The sequence below is a fragment of the Nannobrachium achirus genome (assembly GCF_963921795.1).
Source record: "Nannobrachium achirus genome assembly, chromosome: 20".
In the NCBI taxonomy this organism is placed as follows: Eukaryota; Metazoa; Chordata; class Actinopteri; order Myctophiformes; family Myctophidae; genus Nannobrachium; species Nannobrachium achirus.
In genome coordinates this window covers 39143915-39156185 of record NC_137827.1, presented here as the reverse complement: position 1 = coordinate 39156185, position 12271 = coordinate 39143915, and the positions used below count along the sequence as shown (strand labels likewise).

The following is a 12271-nucleotide window of genomic DNA, read 5'->3' as shown; positions in this document are numbered from 1 at the left end:
TGTATCATTCACGAGTGATTTGTACGTTTTCACCAAAAACGTAATCTGGGAAAAGAAATTAGATAAATGTTTTTTTTTTCTAATTTCTAAACAGCGAATGGGTGGATTGTTTTTAGATGCTGTCATTTCTGGTTGAAATCTTCTTCTTTGAGGAAAAGCGATCTCTACTATCGTAATCACTGAAAACGCCAAATTGACTTATATCTACGTCAAATCTACGATCTAAGGCAAGCGTTGGATTTTAAATGACTTAGATTGATGTGGCGTCAATGGCAGTCACTGTGTTAAAATGTAGAATTGCAACCCAAATCTTCTCTTATGGGGGGGTTGTCACGGGGCAGCCATGGCCGTTTGGTCAACCTTTACAGAGGTCCCTGGCCAAATACATATCCATTTGGGGGTCCTCGACATGAAAACGTTTGAGAAGTGCTGCAGTAACATGCACAGGCATGCACACAAGAAGTACATACACAGGACATGCCAACTGAGATGATGGAGGATGTCATGAGATGTAAATGATCCCTAGTCCTCCACACTCACACAAGTACTATTGGGTTGGGCTCTGTATGTCTGGCTCTGGCAGACTGCCTTGAAGGGTGAAACCGCGTGCGAAATGGGACAGCACTGCGGAGCCGAGTTGGAACCGCTGTATTTTAAATCTCCTTAAATGCTCTCAAACTTATTTTTTGTGACACGGAATTTACTTTTAAGATATTGTAGGATAGTATTTAGTTGTTGTTTAAACTTCATATACAGTATGTGGTCAATTCACCACAACAAAGCCTATTTTATTGTGGCACGACGTTCACGGAGAATTCAGAGAAAGTCTCGATCATGACTTCGGCCTGGTCGGAGACTTAATAAAGTCCACGGTACAAGTAGAGGAAATGTCAGGTAAACTTTGGTTGTTTTTGAGGTTTGTTTGTGTTCTCTTCTCTCGCCAGAGTTCTCCTTCTTTGACCCCAGTGACCCTCAGTGCAGAGAGGTGCTGCTGGACCCCGGCACCACGGTGCCAGAGCTGTTTGCCGTGCTCAGACAGTGGGTCCCTCAGGTCCAGAGGAACATCCACCTCATCGGCAATGAGGTGAGCCCCCCTCCCCGAACGTACCCGTACTCCTCCATGGTTCCATTTTGTTGTTGTCGAGCATAGCTCATGCCTCTGCTTTTTGATACATCTCTCCAGGTCATTTCCTTTTCATGGCTTTATCCCTGCTACTGTCGTCAGACTGATTTAAAATACATGTATTTGCTTTTGGGATCTGTCTAATGATATCGCAATTCAGCAATTTAATTAAAAAATCAAACCTCGGTTCGAAGTGAAGCGGTTAACTTTTATTCTATGTGTTCTAGAGTTATGAACTCTGTGATCTATACATTCTTTATATTCTGAATGAACGAATGATTTTATCTGGAGGGCCGAATTGTCATGTGAAGCTTGACCAATCCTCAAAGTATCCAATCATCAGACCGGGACGGACACTACACACATATTCCGGACGTACGGAACAGATAAAACCTGTTCATTCTGGACTGAAATGACCATATATGGACTTGAGGTGACAGACATTTTGTTTTTGATAAAACCTGTTCATTCTGGACTGAAATGACCATATATGGACATGAGACACTGACACATTTTGTTTTTGATAAAACCTGTTCATTCTGGACTGAAATGACCATATATGGACATGGGACACACAAAGCCACTCCTTGGAAGCGGCTTTCACTGCTTCAAAAACTGTACATTAACATTGGCATCCCTATTTTGGTAAATTTCTTCTATTTTTTTTCTTCCAAAATTGTAAAAATAGCTGATCTACAAGCTCACAACAGCTATTTTTACTATTTTGTTGTAGAACGGTATAAACGGTATATAGTATAAGTTGTTATGGAAATGTCCACCACCTCTGTGTTTCATTTACAAATCAAGCCCTGCCATCCGTGTGCATGTGAGAAGGCACACTGAACCGGCCTCATACCAGACCTCTCTCAGACCTCCAAGATATGCCCAAATAAAAAGTAACAGTAATTCATCTTTTTTCGTGACAGTCGCACAAAAGCCACTCACGCAATTCCCCGACACAGAGTAAATTGCCCTCAGTAAACAAAAAACAGTTTAAGTAGTGCCATATAAACCTAGCGCCACTGAAGTTAAATGTGTTTTCATGGTGGAAACAATTGCCTGAAGGCTGTTGCCTTTTTAAGAATAGCAAACAACAAGCAATGATTTCTCCCACCTCATAAGTGCTTTTATTTTTTTTATTTTTGGTTTGTTTGTTTTTTTCCTGAGAAATGCGGTGGGTGTCATTTTGGTCTTGTGTGATGATTGTTTGTTCTTCTAAAACGTGTTTCGAGCATTGCTTTTTAATGGGGCCAACCTCGCCTGTCGCAGTTTACAGATAACGTTGCATAACATTGCTGTTGCCGAAACCATGTATCTCCATATTTCTTGTTTAAAAGGATCCCTGGCTAATACGACAAATATGCCTTAATACTCTATAACTACAAAGTAAAATTAAAAACACCTTAAATATTTTATTTCTTGTAGAAATAGCGAATCTTTCACTCATTAGGGGAAATGCCTGTCGCAAGTTGATGATGTCATAAATGTCATGTGTTATCTATCCCTATATGCAAAAACAAACAAACACACAAACACATTTGAAATATTGATTTGATGCTCATATTAACCATAAGAAGTATTACATTTTTTTGCACATGCATGCCATAAATTCCATAAGGATAGATCACACATGACATTTATGATATCATCAACTTGCAACAGGCATTTCTCCTAGTGAGTGAAAGATTCGCTATTTCTAGAAGAAATAAAATAATTGAGGTGTTTTTAATTTTACATTGTAGTTATAGAGGACAATTATAATGTATTAAGGCATATCTGTCGTATTAGCCAGGGGTCCCTTTAAAAAAAATATATTATTAATGCTCTCTGTCGTAGTACGAAAGTGTCATGCAAAAAAATAGTGAAAATACCCGCTCTACAAGCTCAGTTGTGAGCTTTTAGATTGGCTAATTTCTCTACTTTCTTAAGATTTAGCAAATGAAAGTGAGAGACGGGTTATTTTGTGCTACTTCCATTTCCTTAAAAGTAACACTTTTGGACATACAAATTCTCCACCCAATGGCGGCGATGACATGACGGCACAGTGGCAGAACTCGGGGTTCTGAAATAACACTGCAAATCCTTGTGTTTAGGGCTGTCACGATTAGGACATTTTACATGCCGATTAATTGTCACTCAAATAATTGCGATTAATGATTTAATTGTGTTTTTGTCGTGGACAATTTGTGTTTGGCGTTTAGGCTTTGAAGTTGCACATGGTAGATATGACACACAACCTAAATATACAAAGAAATTACTGACATATTTGACAACTTTACACTTAAAAAAGATCATTGATAGTGGAAATAGCCGATCTACAAGCTCACAACGCGTCGCGATGCGACGCGTTGTGAGCTTGTAGATCTGCTATTTCCTCTATTTTTGACTTTCTTTTAAATATATGAACATTTTTCAACATGGAAACGATTATGACGATTATGAAAAATAATCACGATTATGTCAAATAATTGCGATTAGACGATTATGTAATAATTGTGACAACCCTACTTGTGTTTTCACAGATCTTGAAGAGGGGCTGCGGGGTGAACGACCGAGACGGCCTGACAGATATGAGCCTCCTGCACTACTGCTGCAAGGCAGGAGCCCCGGGCATCGGTTAGTCAGGGTTCCCACGGTCATGAAATTCCTGGAAATATTTTGAAATTAGAAAAATATTTTTCCAGTACTGGAAAAGTTTTGGAATTGATCAAGGGTCCTGGAAAAGTCCTGGAAAAAAATAGCTATACATTGTCTTTGGTTATTGATTGTGTTAATACCTCTGAAATGACAAATTAAACATTGGCCAAATTGTCAAATATTAGAGGCAGAAATTGTGAAAATAGCAGATCAACATGCTCACAACGCCTCGCGTTGCGAGGCATTGTGAGCATGTTGATCGGCTATTTTCACAATAAAACCGTGTTATACAAAATTCCTCAACTCTTAGTGCTCGTCAGGGTGCCGGGGTCCCCAGTTCAAATATGATTATTTCGGGGGTCACGGTCTGAAAAGTTTGAGAACCACTGGCATACACTACCTGTCTTTGGGCATTGCGCATAGGAGTAAGCGACTCGTTATTGAGCTGAATTATTGTGGGCTCGCCTGGAAGGCGAGCACACGTATGTTATCTTCATTATTTATCTATCAGTCAGTCAGTCAGTCAGTCAGTCAGTATCTCCTCAATATTTTGGCGCGATTCATCTCTTAAACGCTTACACCTTTCAACACCATTCAAATTTTTATGTGTTCAGCTTACTGAGGACACGTGTGCTTGTATTTTTGGTTTTGAAATGTTTTGTAGTATAAATATAAAAAAATAAAAATGTTTAACTTTAAGCACCCAATGCATTTCCAATGGGTTTGGTGAGTGGGGACAGAGTGGAGAGAAGGATAATAGACCCATGTTTATGTTAAGGCGCTGTGGCTGCAGTGTTCACACTTCAGATATGCTATTTATCAATGCGTTCACACAGGTCTGCTCTCTGATTTGATCCAAATATCTACGCTGTGTGATGTATGATGTATGAGTTAAAACTACAAATATCTCTAAATGTCCCTCTACACTCTACTGATTGAGACAGCTGTGATTAAAGGCCTGTCTGTCATTGGCTGTTCTGTGGTGCTGCAAAGTAACCAAGTACATTTACTCAAGTGTATACAAGTACTTGTACCTACAGTACAATTTTGAGGTACTTTTACTCTACTTTCCATTTTTGTTACATATACTCTACTATAAATACAGCATTTGACAGCCTCAGTTACTTGTTACTTTGCAGATTTTATTATTAATAAAAAACATAGATGGACCACTTAATACTGCTATGAAGTTGATCTACAATGTGCACACGCACGCACGCACACACACACACACACACACACACACACACACACACACACACACACACACACACACACACACACACACACACACACACACACCTGTTACTGTGTTACTGTGGAGACGTTTGCTTGTATTTGTCTTTGAGACATGTTTTGTAGTGTTTTAGAAATTTTACTTAAAAAGAATAAGGTTTTAGGATCCCGGGCAATGGGATTTACAGTATATATCCTAGAACCCGCAGGGACAATCAGCCGTATTAGTGGTTGTTGTTGGTTATCAGGGAGATATCACAATAGAATATGTACAGTAAGGCTCAGTAGATTACAGTAAAAGTACAGTAAGGTTCAGTAGAGTACAGTAAAGTACAGTAAGGTACAGAAAGGTAGAGTAAGGTATAGTAGAGTACAGTACAGTAAGGTACAGTAAAGTACAAAACAATACAGTAAGGTACAGTAGAGTACAGTAGAGTACAGTAAAGTACAATAAAGTACAGTAAAGTACAATAAAGTACAGTAAGGTACAGTGGAGTACAGTAAAGTACAGTAGAGTACAGTAAAGTACAGTATAGTAAGGTACAGTAGAGTACAGTACAGTAAGGTACAGTACGGTACAGTAGAGTACAGTATAGTATAGTACAGTAAGGTACAGTACAGTAAAGTACAGTACAGTAAAGTAAGGTACAGTAAGGTACAGTACAGTAGAGTACAGTTAAGTACAGTTAAGTTACAGTAGAGTACAGTAAAGTACAGTAAGGTACAGTACAGTAGAGTACAGTAAAGTACAGTAAGTTACAGTACAGTACAGTACAGTACAGTACAGTACAGTATAGTGAGGTACAGTACAATACTGTAAGGTACTGTACCTTACAGTACCTTAAAGTATCCTATTTGTTGGGTTGGAAGCGAGCCCACACTGTTTCGAAGGAACAGTATTTCTAGTTGTTATATAGTCCTGGAAATTGGGTTCAATATTCTGGAAAAGTTTTGGAAATTAATTGGTCCCCAGATGATTAGCTTAAAGCAGGGCTCTTCAATGTTTTCAGGCCAAGGACCCCTTAGTTGAGAGAGAGATGAAGCAGGGACCCCCACAACCTTATCATAGATTCCGTAAAGTTTCATTGTTTGACAGCACAATTGTGAATCGTCAATGTATTTTGGAATCGTGTCAATTCGAGTTTTCAGATATTTAACCGCTTGAACCGTCAATAGGCCTACTTAATAAAATTGACCTTTCACTCTGTACTTAGTCTGCTCTTTCCCCCTCTACACCAAAGCTCTTTGCCGAAAATAGCCGATCTACAAGCTCACAACGCCTAGCAGTGCGAGGCATTGTGAGCTTGTAGATCGGCTATTTTCTCAGACTATGGACACTAGGGTTCAATTGGTTAATATAAAAAAAGGAGAAAAACACTTTCTATCACACAAAGATTTGGGGGACCCCCTGTAGTAACTCTGAGGACCTCCTAGGGGTCCCGGACCCCTTGTTGAAGACCCCTGGCTTAATAGTTCACCTGAAAAATTACTTTACTTTGCGGATTACTCCATGGAGACTTGAATTCATGGATATTTCTTTGTTTTTGTCACATTCCTAAGTCAATAATTTGATGACCAGCAGTGGTTCCCTATGGAGAGTAGAGACACAGAGTCTCTTAAAATTATTTGAATCCCCCCCCCCCACCCCCAGCACGTAATTCCAAAGAACAGAACACTTGCTCGTAGAACATCTGTAGCATCCTGTTGCACACATCAAAAGGCCTGAGCATCCTTAGGAAGAACGGCCTGCTCCTCCCCTTGGTGTAGAATGCCTCAGAGTTGTCAGACCAATTTAATGTGCTGTTCAGGTGCACTCCTAGAAATGTGTAGTCGTCTACAATCTCCATGACACCCCTAACGATGGTGCTGGGTACCTTGGTCCATCGCCTTTGTCTTGCTAGCATTGAGCAAGAGGTGGTTTGCCTAGCTCCACAAGTCCTTCACCACTAGCCTGACTGCAAGCGTCAGACTCTATCACACACAACACCACCACTACCAACAGGGGGTGGTGTTGTGCAGTCTGGTTTATTAACCAGGCTACTTCACCACACCATGGCGTTCGGCAGTGTTGTCTGTCACCTGAGATGCAGCTGACCACTGCATAGTCATCTGAGAACTTCTGTAGATGACAAGTCTTGGAGTTGAAGCGGAAATCAGATGTGTAGTAGAGGGTGAACGGGAAGGGCGAAGTATAAAATAGGGAAAACTTTAATCCTAACACCTAAACCTAACCTCTAAGAGCTATATTTTCGTCCATGCTATACCCCTTATCCCTAAACTTCTTAGCCTTTTTTTTTTTTTTACTATTAAATAGTAAAAAAATTACTTCAAATAACCTATCTACAGTACATCCACACGTTGTGAGCTTGTAGATCAGCTATTTGAACTATCTAAAATTGTTTTTCAAAATAGTAAAAATAAAATGCAAAGAAGTTAAGGGGTTGAAAATCTTTTTTGCAAAGTAAAGCACTGCTTCATCGCACAAGGCCTTCGCACAAAAGTAGTGAAAACAGCTGATCTACAAGCACACAACGCCTCGCCGCGAGGCGTTGTGTGCTTGTAGATCGGCTGTTTTCACTAGTTTAAATCATTTTAAAAATCATAAATACAAAACAAACTGTTTTGGACATACAAGGTTTCCACCCGACAACGACGATATGTTTGTTTGATGTTCTCCAGAGTAAGAGTAGACGTGATAACAACCACTCTCATAGCCTCTCCTCCTTGGTGCCCTGCAGGTGATGCGGGGACGGCGGCCGCCTTCGCCCGTCAGCTGCTGGCGCTGGGGGCGGACGCCAGCCTGCGCTCGCGCTGGACCAACATGAGGGCGCTGCACTACGCCGCCTACTTCGACGTGCCCCAGCTGGTCAGGGTGGTGCTGCAAGCCTCCCACCCCGGAGGTGAGTGATAAATATATTATTCGTAAACAACAACACCTTCTTATTCCCCTATGAGATACATTAATCCATCACACAGAAATAAGACAGGAGAGTGATTCAGAGTGAGAATGGAATGTTTACTGGAGAGAGAGTATTCAAGACAAAGGTACAACAGAATAATCAATGGTTCAATGGTTCGTGCTCTCTCTGACAAATTATGTTTTGACATGAGTATAAGTATGGTCATTTCGTCAGTCAATGGATGACATTTCAACAGTTCATAGGATGTTTCTTGTCCACAAATGACAAGACAAAGAGTCCTTCGCTGGTGTCTGCATGACACCAGGCTGAGCCTTATAAACCAAAACAATTCTCATTGTTTTTGGTACAGGCTCCATGGCAGCAGATAAGGCCTCAGTTCTACCAGACAGAAGCCTGGCCTTGTAAATGCTGCACATGACATTATGGCAGGACACAGTCACTGTGCCTTTGGGTCAGGTGGTCAGTTGGTCATCAATATGAAATGATAAAAAGATGATATAAACCACAACAAAATACCTATCAGTAAGAGTCACGCGTTCAAAGATGGTGCATTTAGAGCACTGTTTCCCAAAACACTGGGTGGGGACCCATTTATGGGTCGTTGACAGATTTTTATGGGTCCCTTTGTTTTGTTTCCTACTTTTAAAAAATATATATATATTATTATTCAAAATATTGTTTTAAAACATTCCTAAAAAAGCTTATTTTTTCATTAAAAACAAAAGTCATTTCTTTTTTCTTATCGTAATTTGATGAAGAAATCAAAGAAAAATCTAAGAGATTCCATAAATTAGAACACAGTGTCTAAGAAGTAGTGAAAATAGCCGATGCTTTTCACTAGTTTGGGTCCCGGGCAAAAGTCTAATCTCTCTTTTGGGTCACAGGCTAAAAAGTTTGGGAACCACTGATTTAGAGAGGTCTGCCGTCCCAATTGTAGCCACTAGAGGCAGAAAGGTGCACAAATGGTCTCTTACAAGCTTGTAGGAGACCAGATTGGCTATTTTTCGGAGCACTACACCTGTAGACCAGTGGTTCTCAACCTGTGGGTCGAGACCCCCAGGGGGGTCCTCCAATTTTTTTAGGGGGTCCCCAGATGTTTAGCTAAATGTTAATATTGTTTTCTCACTAAAGAATACAGACCAACATAAGTGTATACAGGATATCTGCACATTTCTAAAGTGACAATTTAAGGACTTTAAAGACCTTTTTAGTACCTCTGGTCAAACATTGGTAAAACTGTCAAATATCAGAAGCAGAAATTGTGAAAATAGCCGATCTACATGCTCACAACGCCTCGCAATGCGAGGCGTTGTGAGCATGTAGATCTGCTATTTTCACAATGGAACAGATCGAGTCAAACTAAATGTAATCCCAACTCCTACAATTCCAAGTGCTTGTGCAGGGTGGGGGGGTCCCCGGTTGAAATATGATTATTTTGGGGGTCGCGGCCTGAAAAGGTTGAGGACCACTGCTGTAGACAACCAAGCATAATGTGACTTGTCTTCTAACTGGATCTCTTCTCCACTAGTCCCTCCCTAACATTTTATTACGTTTTTATTTGTTGACACAAATTCTCAATATATACATTGTGTTGTCATTCATTTTTTTAAGTTGTTCTTTAGTTTCGTCACTACCTTCTTTCACTGGTGAATCGTCAGTGAAGAAAGGTAGACGACGGACATTTTTCGTCCTAGTTTTAGTCTGTGAAGTGAACACTGACTTAAAAGGGATATTCCACTTTCAAAAAAAGTGTGAACACCCTGGACAGATTTTAAATTACCTTTTTTTATTGTATTAAATTCTTTCCATTTTCCCAAAATATTATTACAAATAAATGAAAAAGGTTATTGAAAAAACATGTTAAATTCTTTCCATTTTCTTTTCCATTTTCCCAAAATATTATTACAAATAAATTAAAAAGGTTATTGAAAATACATGGCCAGCTCACATATATTAGGAGGGTAGTATGAGTCACCAGAAAAAAAGGTGTTTTTGATGAATCTATCATAGTTAAAATGGAGTTTGAAGTTACAAAGGGTTTGTATAGGAATGGGCCCTGGAGTGTCTGATAAAATGAATATCTAAATATTAAATCAAGCAAATTGAAATCTGTCCAGGGTGTTCACAAAAGCCTGAGTACACGATAAAATGACCAAAATGTTTTTTGAAAGTGGAATATCCCTTTAACCTGACCTGACAAAACCTTTTTGTGCAGCTTTATTTTATTTTTTTCTTTAATCTGTTACTGGTTGAGCCTCGGGGGCGGACATAAGAGCAGCGCTGCGGGTGCAATTAGTGGACAAAAATTTTGGTTTGTGTAATTCTCCTCATCCGTAGACGAAGAGAATTTGCACTTTCAGAGGGATGTTTGAGGAGTTGTTTTTTTTGTGAGTAATTGTGTATTTTCATTTTAAGACCCAAGGCAGGTACTGTTACCACAGCACCACCACCACATATTAGAATTTTAGATTCTTTCTGTGTGTGGGTTGCAGGCTTTACCCATTCAGAACAGGTACACATTATTGTGTATCATTATTTTATGCTTTAACTATTGAAAAATAGCAAAAAAGCCTGAGGAAGGTCTCACACCCGGAACTTTTCTCTAATAAATTGTTCTCTTGAACTTGGCAAGTGGCAGTGTGCACTGTGCAGATCTAATCTTTCAATGTTTCATCCTACTATTTACAGTGTACTGTCTTGTCACCTATGCACCTGTTTGAAAGGAACTAGGTGTGCGGAAGTCTTCTTTTCACAAATGTCATATCATTAAAATCTGGTGTTTTGGCAATTATTCGGGGGCCCACTTGCAATATCCCACCAAGTGGGCCCCGGACCACAGGGTGGCAACAACTGCTGTAGGCTTTAACCTCTTAAACCCCTGTACGTGTACGTTTGTTGGTAAAGCAAAGCCCTGCTTCATCATACAAGATCGTCGCACAAAACTAGTGAAAACAGCAGATCTACAAGGCGTTGTGTGCTTGTAGATCGTCTGTTTTCACTAGTTTAGTACATTTTTTAGATGATAAATACAAAACGAACGGTTTTGGACATACAAGGTTTCCACCCATCAATGACGATATACTAGTGTTGTTGCTGCTCTTATACTACCATTATTACTGGGGTTGGTGGGGGCCAGACAGTAGCCCTGCGGCCCGCGGGCCGCCTATTGGGGAACCCTGGGTTAAGTCGTCGAGATTTATGTGAGTTATTACGTGTGAATATGTGAGGAGCAGCATTTTGGAAACCCATCTCTCTCTCTCTCTCTTGCCCTTCTCAGAGGTGGACGCCACCTGCAGTGACTTTGACTTCGGCACGGCCCTGCACATCTCCGCGTCCAACCTGTGCACCTCGGCTGTCAAATGCCTCCTGGAGCTGGGAGCCAACCCCGCTTTCAGAGTGAGTTCCCTTCCCCTCTCTGAGTGCACACACAGGATGCAACTTCTGGGGTTCAGAGAGAGACACACCGGGGCTGTTTAGCTGGGACAGCCACAGTCAAGTCTAGACTTGAAAGCGTTCCGTCAGCATCAGTTGTCAACCTTTCCGGTGCCGTTCACTTGCTCTTTGTGTTCCCCGGATTCTAATTTGTTTATGTCAAGTCAGTCAGTCACTCTGACTGTCACACAGAGAGACTCCAGCGGCTGCGTTTAGAACTCACAAAAAAGAAAAAGCCTGGTGGAGAACAAAATGAAATACTCAGAGAGGACACACAAGTCCGTCACATGTTACCATTCATGCGTTTTAATTATCGGTATTATTTACCAGTGGTGTAAAGTCAATTTACTGAAGTACCTTACCATTTTTGAGGTATTTACTGTATACCTCTACTCCGCTACATTTCAGAGGCAGAACAATGTACTTTACATTTTGCTATGCTACATTTATTTGACAGCTTTAGTTACCAGTTACTTTGCAGATTTCAATTTATTTATAACCAATCATGCAGCGGTCACGCTGGCATGGAATTCACCGCAGCAGGTGTTTGTAGCTCGGTGGCTTCATGGCTGATCGCCTTCGTCCTGAAGGGTTGCAGGGCGTTCTCTCTTAAAAGTCTGAAATTGTTCAGCGGTGCCTAGTGAAAATGTGCTCCGTCATTACAGTCAATAATTCAGCAGCTGTTTGTTTCTCCCAACATCATCACTCACCGGCCCCGTTGTGTAAAGCTCAAACTGTCGTAAAAGTAGATAAATGCGCAAATCGGTGATGTATGGATGCAATTACTAAGTGCCTCATATTGGCAGCGGCGCCGGAGTCACTTGTATGACAACCCCGGTGGCATTTATTTTCATTGCTGCAGATTAGACTTGTTGTCTGGGGGGGGGGGGGGGGGGGCAGGAGGAGTTATTGGTCCCCGGCT

The 12271-nt window shown here is 40.7% G+C and overlaps 1 protein-coding gene across 1 annotated transcript in view; it reads left to right on the top strand.

The window, feature by feature from the left end:
* Positions 1-12271, top strand: part of LOC308306138 (CAP-Gly domain-containing linker protein 4) — a gene marked incomplete at its 3' end in the record, with an annotated part of 54491 nt that overhangs the window by 4903 nt on the left and 37317 nt on the right. Inside the window, exons 3-6 of the mRNA XM_080751037.1 lie at positions 945-1084; positions 3646-3739; positions 7735-7896; positions 11195-11313. Coding sequence (XP_080607163.1) covers positions 945-1084; positions 3646-3739; positions 7735-7896; positions 11195-11313 — 515 coding nt within the window. The remainder of the gene's footprint in view (positions 1-944; positions 1085-3645; positions 3740-7734; positions 7897-11194; positions 11314-12271) is intronic.